This window comes from Phalacrocorax aristotelis, chromosome 1 (assembly GCF_949628215.1).
Source record: "Phalacrocorax aristotelis chromosome 1, bGulAri2.1, whole genome shotgun sequence".
NCBI classification, from domain to species: Eukaryota; Metazoa; Chordata; class Aves; order Suliformes; family Phalacrocoracidae; genus Phalacrocorax; species Phalacrocorax aristotelis.
The window spans coordinates 12,131,480-12,151,080 of NC_134276.1; the positions used below are offsets into that span (position 1 = coordinate 12,131,480).

The window sequence follows — 19,601 nt, forward strand, 5'->3', positions numbered from 1 at the left end:
TTGCGAATCAACAGTTTCTCATCCAAGGCATGCGCTTTCTATCTGTACCTTGTAGAACTGTCTGTAAAGAAACTTCTTTTGCATTACCTGATTGCCCTGCCCTTACCAGCAGAATCCCATGCATGCACAGGGAGCAAACTGCTGCTATAGGAAGCTGCAGTCTGTCTTCCTCCTGAGGGAGGTATCTTCTGCCCAGACGGCGGGGTGTTCAGGTTTGCAGCTTCACAGGGGGAACGTGTTTTGAGCAGACGGGTGGTATGCCTTGTTCAGTACCCAGCGATTCCTTATATTGACACCAAGGAGATTCATACTTAAAGAGAACCCTGGAGTGTTAACATGCTAATGTAGATGTCCACTGAAAGATCAGTGTATATAAGAAATTGCTTAAAAATACAGTTGAGACAAAAAATAGGAGGCTGAGTGTTACCCTTAGCTCAAAAAAACAACTTTGAAAAAATCAGCTGTTGGTTGTGACAGAAATAAAAATAGTGCAATAATGTAAGGATTACTTTAATTCTGATGTTTTCTGTTCATCTGTGAAAAGCTTTTATGTGATATCATGCCTTTAAGCACAGACTGTGTCCATACGTGACAAAGTTTGTCTGAGCCTATAAATTAAACCAAGTTATTTTGGTTATCAAAAAGAAAAGTGATTTGTTATAAAGCGGTTCGTGAATGTTCAGAATAATTTTGTTACAGGGTTGTTGAAACCTACTAAGCCTGTTATGGGTAGCTTGACTGGCTTTATAAAAGGACAAAAGTGACTAGTCTTAGGTAAATAAAGTATGTTACTAAGAGGTTTTTCAAGAGACTGGACTAACAAGTTGACGTGAAGGTTTTTTAATTCCTACTGTTTTTTCCCTGCCTGTAGGAATTTAGTTTGTTTCTCTAGTCTTGGAATAATGTTAACTCAAAGACTTTCATTTGCAATGCACTTGCTTCTCTCCAAATTTCCTGCAGCTTGACATGCAGTTTATAATTGCTATAATTGAGAAATGCTATGTCTGACTTGCCGGCACTGTTACACAAAGTTTGCAAAACATTGACTAAAGCAGTTTGAAGCCTAGTACAAGATGGCAGCATCTCATGGTCCAGTACGGCTTTCAGTACCCATCTAAAATAAATATATTAGAGCTGCAAAAGAGTTTTCAGCAACTTTGCTACCATATCTGTAGATCTTTACAAACAATATAGCAAAACCAGGAGGTGAATACTACATGGCTAGGAATTTCATCACTGCCCCAAATCTTAAGATAACTTATCATTTAGTTTGTGTTGAGACATCCTTTTCAGTTCAACCAGAATTTGCAAGGAATCAAAGTTGTTTTGAATAAATATGTATAAGCTCATTTTCTTTCAACTGCTTCTTTTAGTTCTCAGAGTACTCTTTTTGAAATATAGGTATATTTAAACTTAAATTATCACTGAAGAGTTTTGTCTTTTTTTAACAATATTTAAAGAAAATATTTGAAGAAAAGGCTTGTATTTGTCTGAGTCGTAGAAGCATTTCTAGATAAGCCATTACCAAATTAATAAGAAATATCTTAGTGTAATGTCTTTTTTACATTAGTGAATATTATATATGAACAGTGCAATGGCTTATGTAAGAGGATTAGGAAACTTCATGTGAATATCTATATTTATTAAAAACCAAAACAAAACTTCCTGTGATTATGTGTTTAAGAGGATTGTCCTCTTGAGCAGTTAAACAACCAAAACTGTCAATGGTATCTTTGTAATTTGAGGGCTGTGAAGCTCTCTGTGGTACTTTCAGGAACTAGTGCGGTATCTTCAGCAAGAAAATCTCCAATCTGTGTTAAATATAGTTTCTGAAGGGGAAATTTATGGTGCATTTTGTTACCTATGATAGTAGCTTTGATATTTTTTAAAAATAATTTTTCTTAATTTGGGGGGGAGGGGGTTGCTACTCGATTCTAACCAGAACATGTTTGCATTTTTCCCATGTTTTCAGGATGTAATTGTGTCTCTAAAGGTGAGAGCAAATGAGTGCTTTTTATGTGTGATCTTTAACCTTATTTTTTGAAGTTATGTTCTTGGTGGTTTGTACCTTTGATCAAATAATGTAAAGCTTTACAGTGTGTGAGTTGTACTCCTTTCGTGATTGCAGAACCACTAGATGTGCACGAATTACTGCTCACATGCTTTTTCAAAATACAGCATTAAAGATAAAAAGGTAAAAGGTTCTTAAAAAGATAAACTTAGTACATCTACTTGGACGCTTTATCAGCAAAGGTGAGTTTCCTTTGATATGGGACTAGTACTTGGGTAACAGGCAATATTTTTTTTTTATTCCTATAATTAGCTGTGTTTCACTTCCAATTATTACAAGAAGAAAAATAACTGACCCACTCTAAATTTGGAAGCAGACATGTCTGAATATAAAACGGGTCTTAAGGTCTGCTTCTGGTTAAGGGAGGATGAACCTCTGTGCTCAGTACCGGGTGGTTACAAGTGCTACACAAATTGGTCAGCTGGTTGGCAGGCAGAGAGGACAGGTAACTGTTAAAGTGATGTTGCAGTAGGTGCCACCAGTGAGTCTAAGATTCAGATTGCTCTCTCTCTTACCATCCCACTGATGTATGGCAAGGTGAGTTAGGAACTTTGGACGCTCAATATTTCTTCTTCCCAGACCAATTTGGTTAAAATGGACTTTTAACCAATTTTAACCAATTTGGTTAAAATAGAATGTAAATTGTTAATATGGAATTGCAGAGTAACCCTACAGATGAGACAGGCAGTTTGGCATAAACTTAATTTCCCTAGGAAGTCGGTCTGAAAGTAGTGACTAGACTTGATACATACATCTCTTCCACAGTTTTCCTTCATTATATATACAGACTTGTCTCTCTTCATTCATCTTCATCTTTAATGGTGCCCTTGAGCAGTGTTCCAGGAGTGATTATCTTCATGTATTTCTACCTTATACAGAGATGTTATTCCAAGTATGATTATTTTTGTGTGATCCAAGCTAATCTAAGATTTCAGTTTATTTTTAGTAATACCAAATATTGTCCATAATTCACTATCGTGACAGATTGTCCTGTCCATCACCAACTTAGCCAAACTAGCATGGAGTACAACTTTTTTTTTTGTTTGTCTACATAGTTGGATTGGACTAATCCTTGTTTTTATATTGCCTTCACTGAGTAGTTTGTCGTTCAGTCTTTTGTTTTCAAATTTCACCCTAAAATAATTGCTGCTATTTTACTGCAATTTCTGTTGGGGGGGGGGGAATGCGTTCTGGATATTACAGCTTCAATTTTTATATACAGAGTTTGTCACAGTGTGGTGGCTAGGAGGTTAAAACATGAAAGTCCCATGTTGATGTCAGGCAGCTGTGAGGAACAAGAACCCGGCACTATTATTTTGCAGGGAGGAGAGAATAAAAAGCTCTCCTTTGAGTCACCAAATAAAGGTTGGGGTTTTTTTATTTTAAGGATATTAATATACTATCATGAGATATGAGCATGTTGTATTTTTAATTAAATAATTTGGTTTATAGCATGAAATTGCTACTGTTCTGCTCCTACATTAATATCACAAGAACAATGCAGGTTATTACAGTATAGTAATGAAACACTTGTAACACAGCTTTCCATACAATTTAAATACAAGAGAGTATTAACTGCTTGAATCTCATCTCATGTATCCTAAATTACTATTTGTCATGCTGACATCCTGTAGAAAATAAAATAATTTCTTTCAGAAAAATATCTAATCTTGATGTAAAGGTGTCAGGTAATAGGGAATTCTTTGGTAGTTGTTCTAGCATTTTTTGATCAAATTATAAAATAAATGGTCTCTTTCCAGTTTCTGAATGTCTGACAGCCCTTTGTAGCCACTGCTTCTTGTTATTACTTTCTTTGAGTTTAGAAATCTTTTGTACTGAGCGTTGTTTCTCCTGTGGAGATATTTAAATACTGAGAGATGAGATGATTGCAGTTTTCACGCTGATTAAAGGAATCTTTTTCAAGGCCTTGTTCATTTTCAGGATCCTCTGTCTCCTGTGTTCTGCTCCAAAGAAGTGCAGAATTCTGCAGTGTATCTAGACTCAGTCACACAACTGCCACATCCAACCAAGGAGCTTGTTGGCACCTTGTTCTACTCAAACCTTGAAAGTTATCTTTCCTGTGAATCTGAAGAACTTTGTCACGTATTTGTAGAAAAGGGATCAGAAGTCAGTGTTCTGTGCTTTTAGATTTATTAATTTTATCTATGTCAGAACAGTGTTGTTTAACAGACCCAGCTTTGCAGGAGGTTGAGGTAATTTTTACCATGCTACTACATGTCTTTACCATTCTTCCACTCTTCATGTTTGCAAGCTCTACTGCCAACAGCTCTGTTTCGTTACTGATCAAAATGTCATAAATGATCAGGATCAAGCCTGGTAGAAGTTTCTGGAGAATTTGTGAGTGTCAGAGGAAAAGAAGCTATTTGAGAATTTATTTACCCTTTATTTTGAGATCACTCAGTTAGCATCTAATGTAATAACCTATTCTTAATTCATTTACTATATTAACTTATCTTTTAATACAAATAATTACATTTTAGGTGAATTTCATTTCATGTCTTGTACTTCCTCCTTGGAGTACTGGATGATAGAGGCTATAGGAAACCTTAGATTTATTTTTCCCCCCCTTCTCCCTGAAATGGGTTTCAAAAGGCTTCATATTGATTGAGATACACAAATATGCCATCATGTAGATAATACACTGTTGTTGCCTCACAGAGGAAACCTCTCCCCCCTGTTTTTGTATAGTAGGAAAAATGGAACAACTGTACTCAACGTTCCAGGAACAAACTGGGTTTCAGTTTATACAAGGTACAAACTGTTAAAAGATCTGCCAAAGTACAGAGCCTTGCAAATACTTGGGATTTGAAATGTGTCTAGCAGCCCTTGTCAAGTTGGGAGAAAACACACCTACTTCAGTTGTACTGTTTAATTTCAGTTTGATATTCAGCACATCTTTCTTGAAGTATTCTTATTTCCAGTAATAATTTTCTAGTTATTTGTGGCAATTAATTTGCAATCCTACGAGTTGTCAAATTTTGAAGGTGCTTGTCAGCGCTGAATATGGGAATTGCATTTTTCTGGTGCTGCTGTAGTACTTCGTTTGCACAGATACTGATCTTTATGTGTAAGAGCATTATGGCAAAGGTGATTCAGTTCTGTGGTAGAAGTAATGGTACAGATAAGTAATTCGGTGTTTCTGTTTTCTCTGCTCTGTTTAAAAGGTCTGCTTTTCTTTGTAGTCATTGTAACCGTAGAGGGCAAGAGATTCCCCGCACCCCAATTTAATGATTGCAGTAACACTAGCAAAGCCATGTTTCAGTCTGTAAAGCCAAAGCACGGATTTCTAGCTCCTCCTGCATGCTCTTCAGAGAACAGGTATGCTAGTTAGACATCTTAAGAAGGCTGGTCAAGGAGAACCACTGCCCGCCAATTAAATTGGGCGTACAGTGGAGCAGAAAGTATGTTGTAGGTGAGAAGAAAGTGGTAAGGAATGGGTAAAATCAGTGCCCTGATAGTGTGGGCGGCAGCAGCAGAGCATTACTGCCATCTGGTGTTTAAAAAAAAACCAAAAAAACCTGAAAAAAATCCAACAACAAAAAAAGCAAACTATGAGCTCAAAGTTGCTTTCTTTTCCTTATTGCTTCTATTACATTTGTGTTCAGCCCAGTCCCAGGATTCCCAAGTGGCTGAAGATTTGCCAGTTCTTGCTGCTGAAATTGGAGAGGGAGTTACAACGCATTCTGGACGATCATTCAGACTTGATAATACGGTTAGTCCTATCAAAATAACCATATAACATAACTTACTCTTTATTTTGTGATGAAATCCTTCTATCTCATATTGGGAGGCTGAGACTGGGTGCGGTATTCTAGACGCAGCAGTATAACAAGCACCAAATAAAGAGAGGTAATCACACAGGATGCTGTTGCCCCTCTTCACTGCCAGGGCACGCTGTGGGCTTGCACTCAGCTTGCTGTCTGCTAAGACTCCTGGCTCCTTTTTCACAGGGCTGCTCCCCAGGCAGGCTCCAGCTTGGACTGATGTTTGGGGTTCTTCCTTCCCAGGCACTGGACTTTGAGTTGCATAACGTTCCTGTAGGGCCAGCCTCATGAGGTCCTTCTGGATGTCAGCCCTGCCATTTAGTGTATCGGATCGTCCTCCCAACTTTGTGTTATCTGAAAACGTGACAAAAGTATGGTTTCATCTCCTCTGGGTCATTGCCAAAGGTGTTAAAGAGGACAGGTCCAAGGACAGAGCTCTGTCATACTCCGCTTGTTCCCCCCGCTCCAGGTGGAGTGTAAACCTTTAAGCACTGTCCTCTGAGGCTCATTATCCAGCCGTTTTTTTTATCCATCTCGTCATCCATCTATCCAGTTTGTGACATCCAAACTGGGGTACAAGAATGTTGAGAGGCAGTGTCAAAAGCCTTGCCAAAATCAACCCCAATGACAGCCACTGCTTTTCCCGCACCCAAAGATCCCATAGTTCTGTCAGGAGATGAAAACAGTATTTTAAAAATGCTAGGTATAATGTGTGTATGTGTGGGTATTACATTAGTTTTAAATACGTGTATGCTAAATGTGTTTGTATAATGTATATAATGAAAAATGTAGAGAAAGGGTTTCTTAGATTTTTGTCTTTTAGCGCACATTTTAATTCAGAGTTTGGAAAGAAATGTTCACATCTAATTCTTCAAAAATTAGAAGTACAACAACCTTCATTCCCTGTTTTGTGACTTGGTAGAGCTTACTTCAGAATTAAGGAAGATAGTGTTTTAGGATACGTTGTGTATTTTTCATTTAATTATAGAATTAAATTTTTAAGTCAGTCTCCTGTATGCAAAAGGCTTAGTCTTGCAAGTACGTGTAAAACTCCTGAGTTTTTCATGTACTGCATATATGTTCCTCTGAGATCTACAATTCTACTGAAGTGGATCTGTGATGAGAAATAGCCAAATCTGATGACCAGAAGATAAAATAATCTTCCAGGTGTCATGATTTGTATGGTGTTCTGAGAGGCTTTATATTAGTGTGTGTGTGTGTGTGTGTGTGCGTGCGTGTGCATGTGCGCATGTGTTGCGGGAGGGGGCTGTTGGGGAGTGCTGTGTCTGGGATGTTGGGGGTGAATGTTTTGTACTGAGCGATGATGAATCTGTATTTGCCTGACTGTGCAAAACATGAAGGCTTCTACACTTGAACTGAGCTCAGAATAAGATGTGTGGTTTTAAAGCTTTAATTATGGGCATCCCAATACATGGTAAAAGGTGTGTTATTTCATTCTAGGAAGTACTTTCTAAAGTAATACCAACAAACTTCAGTTCAGAGGCTTTCATGCAAGGAATACCCTGTGACTTATCTTCAACGATTTCCACTGGAAGCTTTTTGACTAGTGAAACATTGGATGTAAGCCCTGTCGACACTGGTAAGTGTTTGGGTTTTGTTATTGTTCTTGTAAAAGGAAAATTGTATATTCTTTTTTTATTTTATGACAGAATAGGTCTAACTTACTGGGCATAAATTCTTCTGCAATAGGGTAATGGGAAACATCACTTAAGAATAATTAATACGTCTTACAAAGTTGTGTGTAACTAGAATATTTTGTTACGTGCTCATGATGTTTTTTACTTTTATAATAATTTAACCTTGTACGACAGCATCTTTGGCAAAGGATATTAAGCAACTGTAAGTCTAGCTGTGTCTTATAATGACCTTTTCTGATAGCTTTGTGCAATTCTTCTGTAAGTGTATAGACAGAGGGGTTGGTGTGCTAACTTAGGAACACTATTTTGGTCTCCTTGATTCCGTCAAATTTCTGGTGTTGGTATAAGGCAATTTCTATTTAAGCATAAATAAAACTATTGTTGATGTCATAAAGATACTCAAGATCGTATTAAAGCATTGACACATGGGCAATTGGAAGTAAAAATATGCTAGCTAGCATAAAGTAACAGTATTAATTCTTTTCTGATTTTGTTATTTCAGTATTTCCTAAGCCTACATACTCTAAAAAGTGCTAAGCTGTACTGACTACTACCTAATTAGGTATTATCAACTTGAATTTGTGGAAATTTGTGGTAAGGTTTGTGGGAGCATTGACTGGAGACAATTAAAGAAACAAAACCCCAGAGCTCTTGGCAAATATTTCAGAATGTTAAGCAGTGTCTTTTCAGATGACTTACAAAAGTGGTTTATATGCAAAACTGTGAACATATAGCTTACTATTTCAGGTTTGTCTTCTGATAGTGCAGAAGATCGAATTTTGAGAAAAACAGCAAGCCGCCCTTGGAACTCCTTGCTGCCCTTAACCTTGCAGCAGAGGCAAGAGAATTTGTCTGTAGCGTCTGAAACTCAGTTGCCTGAAGGTGAGATCTACCTTTATAAAGGAAGTCAGATAAAGCAGATCTTGGGGAAATGTACTGGAGACTTGAATGCTTACTTGGAGGACAATACATGTTTCCAAGGTATTTGCCATTTTAAAACATTTTTGTGCTGCGCTCTCATTGTACAGAATGAGGAGTTTACTCAATGTGATGTGTTAGTCTGTATTATTAATATTCAGGTTGCATTTTAAAGTCAGTACGGATTCTACATGCGAGGACTTTGATGCTTTGTTCTTCATGCTTTGCTTTATGTACGTGTCCACAAAGCACAGTGTAGTGCAAAAAAGAAAAAGAAGATAGTCTGATCTGATATATCTGATCATAGTGTAGTTCTGCACAGCTTCCTACTGCCATGGCTAGACTGTTTATGTGTGCAAATTTATCGCTTGTTCATGCACAGCTTTCTCTTCAGGAAGGTAGAGACAATAACATATAACACTTTATTATTCGTGTAGGGTCACGTAGTTGATGAAACACTGATTAACAGACTGGGTGGAGTTCTGTGCTCTCTAGAAGAACGTAATGATTCATGAAAATAAGAACATCTTTATTAGCTATCATTAAGATAATGTGGTATTTTATTTTAAACCACTTCCTCCTGGAATGTTTGAAAACCTAAAGTCATAGATCAGACCAGGAAGGACTTCTAGTTATGTAATCCAAATTCTCCTTCCTGCTCACAGCAGAGCCCTCTTAGACCAGGTTGCTTAAGGCCTTGTCCAGGCAAGTTATAGGAGTATCTCCAAGGACAGAGATCCCACACCCCTGTGGGCAACTTTTTAACAACTTTCTTTTCTTCTCTCTCTCTTTTTTAAAAAACTATATCCAACCAGAATTTCCTGTGTTCCGTCTTGTGTCCATTACCTCTTTTTCTTTTACTGAGCATGTCCAAGGAGGCTGACTGTACCTTCTCTATACTGTCTCTTAGGGTACAGTAGACAGCAGAGATGTTGTGCTCCTTTCCCTCACATCCCCAAGCCTTTTCTTAAGATTAAACAAACTCAGGTTTTTAGCTTCTCTTTGAACATCATGTGCTTCATCCTTCCTTTAATCATCCCTGGCTCTTCACTGGACTTGCTCCACTGTGTGTGTGTTTTGTGCTGGGAGTCTCACGCTGCTTCTGATGCTGTCTCACAGCGCTGAAGAGAGCTTATGTTAAGGACTTCAGCTTTTCATTTAAAAAACCCAACAGCTTCAGTGGAGTACTTTCTTGCTGCTTTTTGTACCTGCATTGTATCAGAGTGAAAGAACTGGATGTTGTAAAGGGGTTTTTTGTTTGCTTTTAACAAGATAGTATTTCTATACCTGCAGAAGTCTATATGCTTTATTTACTGCATATAGAAGCAAGGTGTGATATGTCCATTGTGGGTTTTTTTTTTTTTGAGGGGAGGCTGTTTTTGGCATTTTTGTTTGTTTGCTTTTAAAATAACCTCTTTTCTTATAGCTCTAGAAGCTGAACTTGATTTTCCTGAAATGGAAAGACATCTTCCAAACTTCCATCACCAGCTCTTTCAGCCTTTGGAACCAAGTCTTGACTCTGATACTTCATCGTCCTGTTCTCAGTACAGAATTTCACAAGATAGTAGAGAATTTAGCAAGGTACTACAGAAACACTCTGATGGAGGAATACTTTGGCTTAAGATTTCTGTAAGGTGTAAATGTATAATCCCTATACTGTCTTCTGTTTAGAAGAAACACAGTAATAATCTTATATATACTTAGAACTGGAAGTGGTTTTGCTGGTTGTAGCAGAAATGTGATCCAAAAATCAAATATTACCTTTAACTTTTTATCTTTCATATTGCTGAGAAAATGAATCTTAAACAGAGATTATTTTTATTCCCCTGCCACTAGACTTCAAAATTTTCAGCAAAAAGTCAAGACATGCCTGTGTTTCTAGAAGGCGGAAGCTCCAGTTTGAATATACAAAGAAGCAGCCTGCCTTCTAGTCTTGAAACAAACGGGCCAAACAACTTTACATCAGAAGAAGAGCCTGTTAAAGAAAATGTTACTCTAGGTATGTACAGTATAGTCAGATCAATGCTTTCAAAATCAACCTACTGCCCACCCTGAAGGTGGATTTGCTGTGTTGAAACTGGGAAGGAACTCTACACTGCTTTACCAGCCCATCTTTGAAATGTCTTAACTCTGCTGCTGCTCTCCCCCGCACTGTCTTCTCCACCACCTTTAATGTGTAGAAATCCTAAATTTTGTGAAGTTCTTTATTGCCTGAGCAGTTACAACTTTAATACAAAAGCAGACCTGCCTATTCACATCACTGCCTTGGATATTATGTTACTTATTGCTTGTGCAGTAATTATGATGTTAGAGAAGAAATATCAACTCTGGCTGGAACTGTCGGTTTAAATACTTCTCCAAATACTTGTTCATGCATATCCATCATTTTGTAAGTTTGAGGAAATTAAGGAAGTTCCATAAATTGATTTAAAAATTTTTGAGGTATATGTGTTAGAAATCTCTGCTCTTACTGGTTGGTTCAAGAAACTGGTCCTTCAAGAAACCACTGGATTTCCCTTTTCCACTGTCACGTCACACCAGTAGTCATTATGTACTGCACACTGTGATATTTGGTCTGATTATAGCATTGCTTTATCTATCTACAAAATAAAGGGGGGGAAGAGAGAGGAAGGAATAAATTTTTAGATTACAATGCAGTCATTAATTTAGTAGATTAAAAGTTTAAGGTTCTACAGCAGTATTCAGTTAACTGTAGCTCATAGCAGGAGAAGTATTTAACTTGATATTTCATGTATTCTAAAGGAAAGGACCAATCTGAAATTCCAAATGCAGCTAGAAGTAATCTAAATATTTCCGAAGCTCTTATTGACCAAGAACCAGGTGTTTCAGCATTTTAAGGTGCTCCAGCAGAAAGCTGAACAGTAACAGGAAACAGCACAATATTTTAAGTCATAGATGTATTTATAATCTAAATGTTCCTGGTCAATTATGTTTGTTATTTGCAGATATAGACATGTAGTTTTTGGAAGCACTCGCTATTTATCTTTAAAGCAGCAAGCAACTATTCTGTGTCTATCGTACTTTTCTTTCCCTTTAGCTGGCAGATGCTGGTACAAAAAAAAAAAAGGTAACAAAAACTGCCAGAAGAGGCTTACACTCTGAGCCTACCTGTGGTCATAGCAAATAGGATTTAGGAAACTCCCTTCTAAGTTCAAAACATTCTACTTCTAAATTGCTTAGAGAAACAATCCCCATGCTTTGAATGTAACTGCAATATCTCCCCCTCTCTTGTGGTTTTTATAATCCCAAGCCAATTATTCTTGTGCTTTAAAAGCAGGGAAAAATATAAGCAACAGCTAAGCAAGTAAAAACTATTTTGGGTTGTCAGTTCAAAGTAGAGTGATGTCCAAGTCCCTCATCTGGAGAATTTTCTAGTAATGGCTGATGTTGCAGTATAATTCCTCCCTCCCTGTTAACAGCTATTTATCAGGACACTATTTTTATGCATGTAAAACTAGGTATTTTGTATGTGTCCAAGAATGCAAAAAAATCTTTGAAGGAAATCTTTAAAGGTTTATGTGATATATTTCTGTGTGTATGAAAAGCTACTGATAGAATGATGCTGGATTTTATGTAGCTGACCTAAGTTAGATAAAATCGGAGGCTTTTTTTTTTTTAAAAAAAGGTTTTTTGTAAACAACCCTCTTGTTTGTTTGGCATATGTGGCACTGCCAAAATGCCTCCCTGGGAATTAAAATGTTGATACCTGAACTTTCCCTTTTCCCAGCCTCCTCTGGGGAAAAATAAAAAAAAGTCTTGGTATGTGTAGATCCTGAGGGAAAGCTAATTCAGGGTGCAGTGTTGTAACTTGTAGAAAGAGCAACCACTGTTCCAATTTGGATGCTTTATTCTACTTGGAAAATTTTCTGCCCAAGTAGTGGTGTTTTGGATTGTTTTCTTCCTGTTTTAGAGCCTTTGTTGAAGGCCCAAAAGGGATCAAACGCCTTATATTTATAGGGTATAAATTGTAAAATCCATGGACTTTCAGTGCAGTTCTGTCAGCACCATCACAAAGTCTGTCTCTAAACATATTTTAAGGAGCAACAAAAAGTGTGGTTTCTTGAAGTTGTCTTGTGAGCAGTGAAGGAATCATTTTATGTAATGTTAATGGTATTATGTTTGAAGAAACTTAAGCAGATTTTTTTAAACAAAATAATTCTTCCTATTTACTAGACTTCTTATTATACATCACTGAAAAGTCTCATTATGGAGGGACTTTTAAAAGTTGCAATTCTGTTGTTAGCTAGAATTTTGACTCTTAATAATTCTTTAAATAGGATCTGAAGAATCTTTTCACCCACTGCAATTAGAATCTACTCTGAGCGATCACTGTCAGAATGCTGATCAGCCAGAGGACCATAATGCTGTGTTACAGAGATCTTCTGAACAAGCCTCTGGAATTAAAAAATGGGGCAATGAGAACTGTGTTTCATCTGCTAGAGAATACGAAGAACTGGCAAGGAATATGGAAAGTATTAATCTTCAGTGTTCAATGGAAGATCTGCAAAAGGAAAGTTTGAATCCACTGAAAGAGCAAAAATCATTTTATCAGCTAAATACCACACCAGTTACAGGGGATGAAACTTCCCCTCAACACTCCTTAAAAGAGACTGTGTCTTCTGAAAAATTGCCTGTGGAGGCATTTGGTAAGAAGTATGTGGAGCTTCCTGAAAAATCGCTTCATGTACATGAAGCAAATAAAGCTGTGGAACTGGATTCTCCGTGCAATATAAACATAAAGGAGCCAGATCAAGGCGTTCCAGAAGTACAAAAATCTTCGAGGGTTCCTAGAGAAACCGACTTGGAAGACTCGAACAGCCATTTACAGATTGTCGTACAACAGAATGGTTCTTTCCTGGAAAGACATGAAAAACATTCTAATTCTGTGCCCAGAAGCTGTCGTATTCCACTCTGGGTGAGTAAAACAGATTTCCAAAAGCAGTAATTTGTGCAGGCTTTTTTGCTGGGTTTTTTGTTGTTGTACCAAGTTATTTTCACAGAATCACACACTGTAGACCTGTAATATCCGATAGCTTGGCAAATGTTGATTTTACAATTCTAGTTTGACTTGCATGTTTCCTGGACTTCTGCCCTACTACTTCTTTCAAATCACAGCAATTGAAATAATTAGCAGTAGCTGAAATGATTGTTGGAGATGCTATAGCGTCTCTCTTGCATCTCCCTCTCTTAGCATCGGGTGGTACAGCATAAGCACCTGTACTGCATGGCACGGTTACTGACCTGAACAGCCCCTATCCCCATTCAGAAGCCTGAAGGAGCTAAATAAATTAACCAAAACATAAGCAAACTTAAGGAAATAGCTTTGATGTATCTTAAAAAAAAAAGTTTGCCCTAGAACTAAGTAATTTAAACTTGAGGAGAGGTGGAGTTTTTGTTGCTGTTTGGTTCTTTTGGGTTACTTGTTTGGGTTTTTTTAACACTGGTAGTTAAAATACTTCGCGTTGGACTTGGGGTCCAGGGTTGGCATTCATCAAAACCTCAGGCAAAGTGCTCTTTCTGTATTTCATTTACTGCTTAGGAGTGGATTTTTCTTTCTTACACATGTTGAGTGAGCCTCCTCTTTCTGACAAGATAACAGCTGTTACTATTGTAGGATATAGCGAATTTCCTTTTTTATTTTTTTTTTTTTTTAATTTTTTACACTGGTATCTCGTATCATTTATTTTCTAGGAGACCGAGTCAGGGCATGGTATTATGGAAGAACCTGAGCTCACTCTGATAAGCTCAAATGACATCAGTATTGCAGAATCAGACAGTGAATATACTAACCAAGAGAAAATTAAGGAGGATAAAATCAATAACCCAGCATGTGTGGATCAGTCTGAATTTAATGTTTTTACTGAGGTGAGTCTTTATTATCTAGTGTAATTCTGATTTTAACTTTTAATCGTAACAAGGAGAGGCCCCACTGCAGCAGTTAATCCACTGTTGCAGAAAGAGATAACAGGGTTCTCTGAGCTTGGCAAGTGCTTGGATTGTCTTGTTTTGATGTATTCTGGACAGATTTAATAGAACTCAAATTTGGGCTATTCCTTAACATCACTACTTTGCCATATCAGTGTAGGTAGTTTGGGAAGACTTCTGCTGCTGAGAAACAGAACCATCTTGCCAGTGTCTGCAAGACCAAATTGTATCCCATTAAATTGAAGATTTGAATGAGGGGAGAGGGTGGGACAAAAGCTACGGCATAAATCGGGGGGGATCCTATACTTAGTGGATGGAGCTACACCGGACCCACACCACAGTTCTTAGTTTATGGGGAAAATAGGATCAGCTTGTCATCTGCCATACTTAACTTCAGTATGCTTTTTGCTGTTTGCCTGTGTAAAGCCAAGGCCATAAATTATAGAGGGACTGGTTTGTAGTGAGAGAATAGTTTGGGTGCTGAAGCAATAAAGTAGAACCAAGTAATGTATGTCTTAGATTAATAGATTAGATTAAACCCTTTTTCAGTTCTGGGAGGTATCTAGAAAAGTTCCTAGAAGTGCCTAAGGATGGCTCTGTATAAAGTAATTGAAATGTGGGTGAGGCGAGGCTGGCAGCTGGAGGCTGTACTTCCCGTCCAGCTGAGAGCAGAGGAAGGGGACGCAGCAGTAGGAGAGCCACGGGGGAGGACTAGAGAGAACAGGAGGAAAGAAAAACAGATCAGTTGAGATGAAGTTATGCAGCCCTGAATTAAGAACAAGATATTGAAATCTGGTGGGCAAAGGGTCCTTAATGGATTTTTTTGAAGTTCTAAAATGTTTTTAGAAAGCAGCTTTTTAATACGATGAGGATCAATTTCCTGTTTTTCTTGCATCTGCTCTAAAGGCAAAAGAGTAGGTCTTTTTATTTGCATCGGGCCTATGCCAGTGGTACACTACTACCACTTCACTCAACTTTGTGGCATATTTTAAGTGTTTCCAATCACTGATTCCTTCTGTAACAGGAGAAGGAATTTTTACCACTAGCTCCAGATGCGGATTATTCATTGTTTGCAAGGCCCAACGATTCTTCCAAAGACCAGAGTCCCAACAACAGTCACTTTTCATCACATCAGACTGCAGGTAATTATGTGTAGCTTCAATATGCTGACATTGAGATAGAGAAAGTCTTTATAGTATTAAAATCATCAATAAAATACATCTCTCCTTTGGAAAACATAGAGCTGCTTTTACTTAGGTAAGAGCATCTTGCTGTTTGGGCTTGGTCTGTAGTACACATGACCCAGGTTTATTATGTCGTATTGACAAGGAAGTGTTGGCTTGTCTCTCCCTATGCCAGGCTGTCTTTCATGGAAGTTCATTATATCTACAATGCACTGTGTTTATTGTGTTGCAACTATTTAATTCTGAAAAATTCTGTGGTGTGTTGTGGTTTGTTGTCACATAGTTATGCAGCTGCACTTGTTTATTTCCTGTTAGTCCCCAAGATCTGTAGCCAAAGAGTGTCTTTTTTCCCGTTCTGATGATAGTGTTGTGGATCATCAGTAACATTGAAATGTTTTTTTCCAAGACAAAGAGCAATAACATGAAAGACAGGAATTGACAGAACTGAACTGTATTAGGGGCTTCTCAGGTCTTTGATATGTTTTCAGGCATCAAGACGCTTTCGATGCAGTATTTATCACAGCTTTTGTCATGGCAGACCTGCTCAGTTATCGATTCCATAGGTCTGAATTGCTGCTTGCTTTGCAAGATTACTCATCATTCACGCCATTCTCCTAGTACAACTTACAAAAGTAGTCAAGCTCTTTAGGAGAAATACGTTGAAATGCATGACTTGGCAATGAGCAACAGCACTTACTGTAAGTGAGAAATGTTCAGACTTTTCATTCTCTTTCACAGTGATGCTGCTGGAGTTTGCTTCCACACCAGGAAATTTGCAAGAATCTTTTTTAAAAAGCAAAAAGAACTTCATCCAGAAATCTCTGAAGAGAGTAGAAGAAATAAAAAATAAAGAGAGAAAAAATGAAAAGCCAGAAGCCAAACAGTTTCAAAGAGGAAAGTCTGAGAAGTTAAGCAGGCAAAAGGAATCCTTTCTTATTTCCAGTAGGTTTATCTGAGTGCAAGACGTAGCATTAGGTATCCTTTTAGCTGCTGTTTTATATTAAAGAATAGATTTCACACCTGTTGCATCTTTGCTGTTGCAGACTGGGATGTTCTTTAATTTGTTGTCTCAGGGACGCAGGGAGCTGCTGGCTGGCTGCCTCCTCAGTGCAGTGAAGGCCCTTATGGGGCCTCTTTGTTCTTTCACAAGCTGCCCGCTTGTTTACAGTCATAGGCTGGCTCTTTGCAAGTAATAGTTGTTTATCAAAGCGGAGCCACATTAAGCGAACTGATGCACCTCTGATGTCTGCTAACGGGGAGCTAGCAGTTGGCTGTTGAGAGGTGTGGCTGGCTTAAAGCACAGGCAGCAGCCTCACAAGTGAGACCGTGAAGATTTGTGCTCAACACAAGACATCATCAATCACCATTGTGTCCCTTCTGCTAGCCTGTTTGGTTTTTTTGTAGCATCATTTAAAAATCTTGGAAAACTCTTACGCATTTGAGTTAGCTGGACTAGAGATTTATGGTATGGTGGTTTTTGTTTGTTTGTTTAAGAAAAAAAAGGTGCAGTTGCCAATCAGTTGAAGAAAGTAGGAGAAGTGAAAGTGTCTTCTCCAGAGGACAGGAAGTCCGGAGAAACTGAAATGCACCAGCGTACTTCAAGGTACTGCATGAACATAAGCAGAAGTTTGGATTGAGAAACCAGTAGTAGTTCTCCTGTGTAAGCTCCTGGTCAGAGCAGTTTGTCATCTTCCTGTTGGGCCCTGGGTGGGCTGCTTAATGCTGAACCTCTGCGGGAGAGGATGGTGTGTTGGATACTGGGACCTGCTGGGAAAGGCCCTGCAGGGCTGGTAGTAAGAAACATGCCTGGCTGTCTGCTCCGTTCACGGGGTGACGGCAGCTGTGGCAGCTAGTATGTGAAATTAGATTGAACCTGAAACAGTCCAAAACTGTGCTTGGGTGCTTATTAACGGTAACATGCAAGTACAACCCCTGAATGGGGTGGTTGGCAGATAAAGGCAGCCAAAGAGGAATTTGAAGTGATTCTAGGTTACTAGACAGCTGAGTCAATTTCCTTTTTTAATTTCTAGCAATTGAGACAATATAAACCTTTAAGCCTGTTAATTTATTTCTGCTTTGCCACTTCCCTTCCTGACAAGATACCATTTTTTTCTCTACTGTTTTGACAGACTTTATAATCAACTTGCAGAAGTAAAAATAAGAAAGGAAGAAAAAACAAGGCAAGAAACTTATGCTAAAAACAGAGAAAAGGCTAAAGAGTTTCAAAAGGTAATAGTTCTCACAATTCCACTAATTGAAACAGAGGCCCTCAAAACAGCCTGGACTTTAAGTGCTGCTGTTGGCACACCCCACCTCAGAATTTCCTTGTCAATGCTGTATCTCTGCTAATATGAAGTAACTCCTAGGGCTGAAGTTTTCTCTAAAGGACTCCACCTTGAGTGACTTTAGGTTAAGCATGAAGGCTGTCAGGGACTCCAGCTGCTATTTGGAAAAAGAATGTCAGGGTGTTTGTTAGTCCAACCTTGGCTGCATTTCCATTCTAAGGCAGTCACTCTGGCTGCTTTGGCTACTCCTGGTTAACTGAAGGTTCTGGCTAGCTGAGCACACCTGAGCTGAAGGTTGCAGGAATCCTGTCTGGGTTTGCCTGCAGCTGCTCTAGAATAGGGGGCTGAACATGTAGAATTGTCCCTCTCCCCTTGGCAGTTGTGGTGGAATAAATTGCTGCTCTTTTTATTGTTTTACTTATTTCTGTAAGAGAAATAAGTACATCTCCTGAAATCTGTGGGCTTTTTGGAGCAGAAGCAGTAACTGAACCCTGTGTCCAGACATAGAATCATAGATTTGTTAAGGTTGGAAAAGACCCTTAAGAGTGAGTCCAACCACTAATCCTATCCATTACTGCTGCTGATGTTTGGCAGCAGTACCTCAGCTGTGCCAACCTAACCAGGCTGTTTTCAGGGTAGTCACTTAAGCTGTGCTACTGTAGTCTCATGGTTTGTTTTATCTGTAGAAAATGCTGGAAAAACTACGAGCCAAGAAGGCTTGGAAAGCACAGTGACTGGCAGAAGACTTGAAGCACCAAGGAACATTACTGTGGTGGTACAATCCAAGAGAGCACTGAGTAATCCAGACTTCACTAAGTTAATTGTGGAGCCATTAGGAATCTTCAGCTTGAAGCTGTAGGAAAACTAAGTAAACAAGATCAGTGTAGTACCCTCCTGTTTTACTGAGGTCACGAGAAGCAGATTTCACTGCCTTGAATGTGGTTTGGCTCAGACTGGATAGACTGTCATTGTGAAAAGCCTTTCATGCACACTAGTGTTGCAAAGGGAGATCATACTAACTTTTGTAATATACATGTATAAAACGTTTGCAAATAAAATTTTAAGACTTGAATCCTCAGGATGCAAGACATCAGTTCTTACTGTAAAGTTGAAAATTTCATCTGTTATTTGCACTTCAACTTGAGGAAGTGTGGGTTCCTGCAGTCACAAGGGACATCTTAAAGCACCTGAAGCAAGGAAGAGAGTAAAAGCCTTGTACTATTACTATTTCCAAATGTAGTTCTTCTCTCCCAAGTTTCCTGAGCCCCAGTTCAGAGCTAAGTCATTACACCATCAGGACAAAGTGAAAGCTCAACTTGTGCTATCAAAGTTGAATTTGGGTATCAGCAGGTGGAATAGCAGGGCCATCTCATTAAATCTGGTCCTGTTCAAAATGCAGGAAAGTCTTAATTGGTCATTAAAAATCAGCATTAACTACAGTTTTCACTGGGCTTTTCCATCTGCAGTACAGTTGCATGTACTGCAGTAGCTAAAGCCATCTGTTGCCTCCTCAAGTGAAGAGCATAAGACAACTCCACAGAATGACAGGCTACTTTTAAGTGAGGTAGAAGCTTTTTGCGATGCTGAGGTGTAGTATGTGTAACCTCTCGCCTTCACCCTAGAGGTTCTGCAAGGGCTACAGGAAGAGTCTTTTTCCTTTCTTGCAACATGGTCAGAAAAGCAACCAGGACCACACTTTGCTACTCACAAGGCACAGGTGACCGGCCACCATCACTTACTCCTGTGTTCACTTA

At 38.6% G+C, this 19,601-nt stretch overlaps 1 protein-coding gene and 1 non-coding gene across 5 annotated transcripts in view; both read left to right on the forward strand.

Annotated features, from left to right (window-relative positions):
* The window catches only part of CEP295 (centrosomal protein 295), a 45,602-nt gene extending 26,662 nt beyond the window's left edge, over positions 1 to 18,940 (forward strand). For 3 of the 4 annotated variants that reach the window (XM_075081192.1, XM_075081173.1, XM_075081183.1), the window contains exons 18-29: positions 5,698 to 5,804; positions 7,318 to 7,456; positions 8,262 to 8,495; positions 9,859 to 10,013; positions 10,269 to 10,431; positions 12,731 to 13,368; positions 14,145 to 14,318; positions 15,403 to 15,520; positions 16,301 to 16,504; positions 17,057 to 17,165; positions 17,692 to 17,791; positions 18,534 to 18,940. In XM_075081192.1, coding sequence (XP_074937293.1) covers positions 5,698 to 5,804; positions 7,318 to 7,456; positions 8,262 to 8,495; positions 9,859 to 10,013; positions 10,269 to 10,431; positions 12,731 to 13,368; positions 14,145 to 14,318; positions 15,403 to 15,520; positions 16,301 to 16,504; positions 17,057 to 17,165; positions 17,692 to 17,791; positions 18,534 to 18,581 — 2,189 coding nt within the window. In that variant the 3' untranslated portion in view covers positions 18,582 to 18,940. The remainder of the gene's footprint in view (positions 1 to 5,697; positions 5,805 to 7,317; positions 7,457 to 8,261; positions 8,496 to 9,858; positions 10,014 to 10,268; positions 10,432 to 12,730; positions 13,369 to 14,144; positions 14,319 to 15,402; positions 15,521 to 16,300; positions 16,505 to 17,056; positions 17,166 to 17,691; positions 17,792 to 18,533) is intronic. The other variant, XM_075081202.1, reaches the window with a different exon arrangement.
* LOC142052202 (small nucleolar RNA U2-19) lies at positions 6,968 to 7,051 on the forward strand. Its single transcript, XR_012658771.1, has one exon. It is a non-coding gene; the product is annotated as a small nucleolar RNA U2-19 (small nucleolar RNA).
* Positions 18,941 to 19,601: the final 661 nt, after the last annotated feature.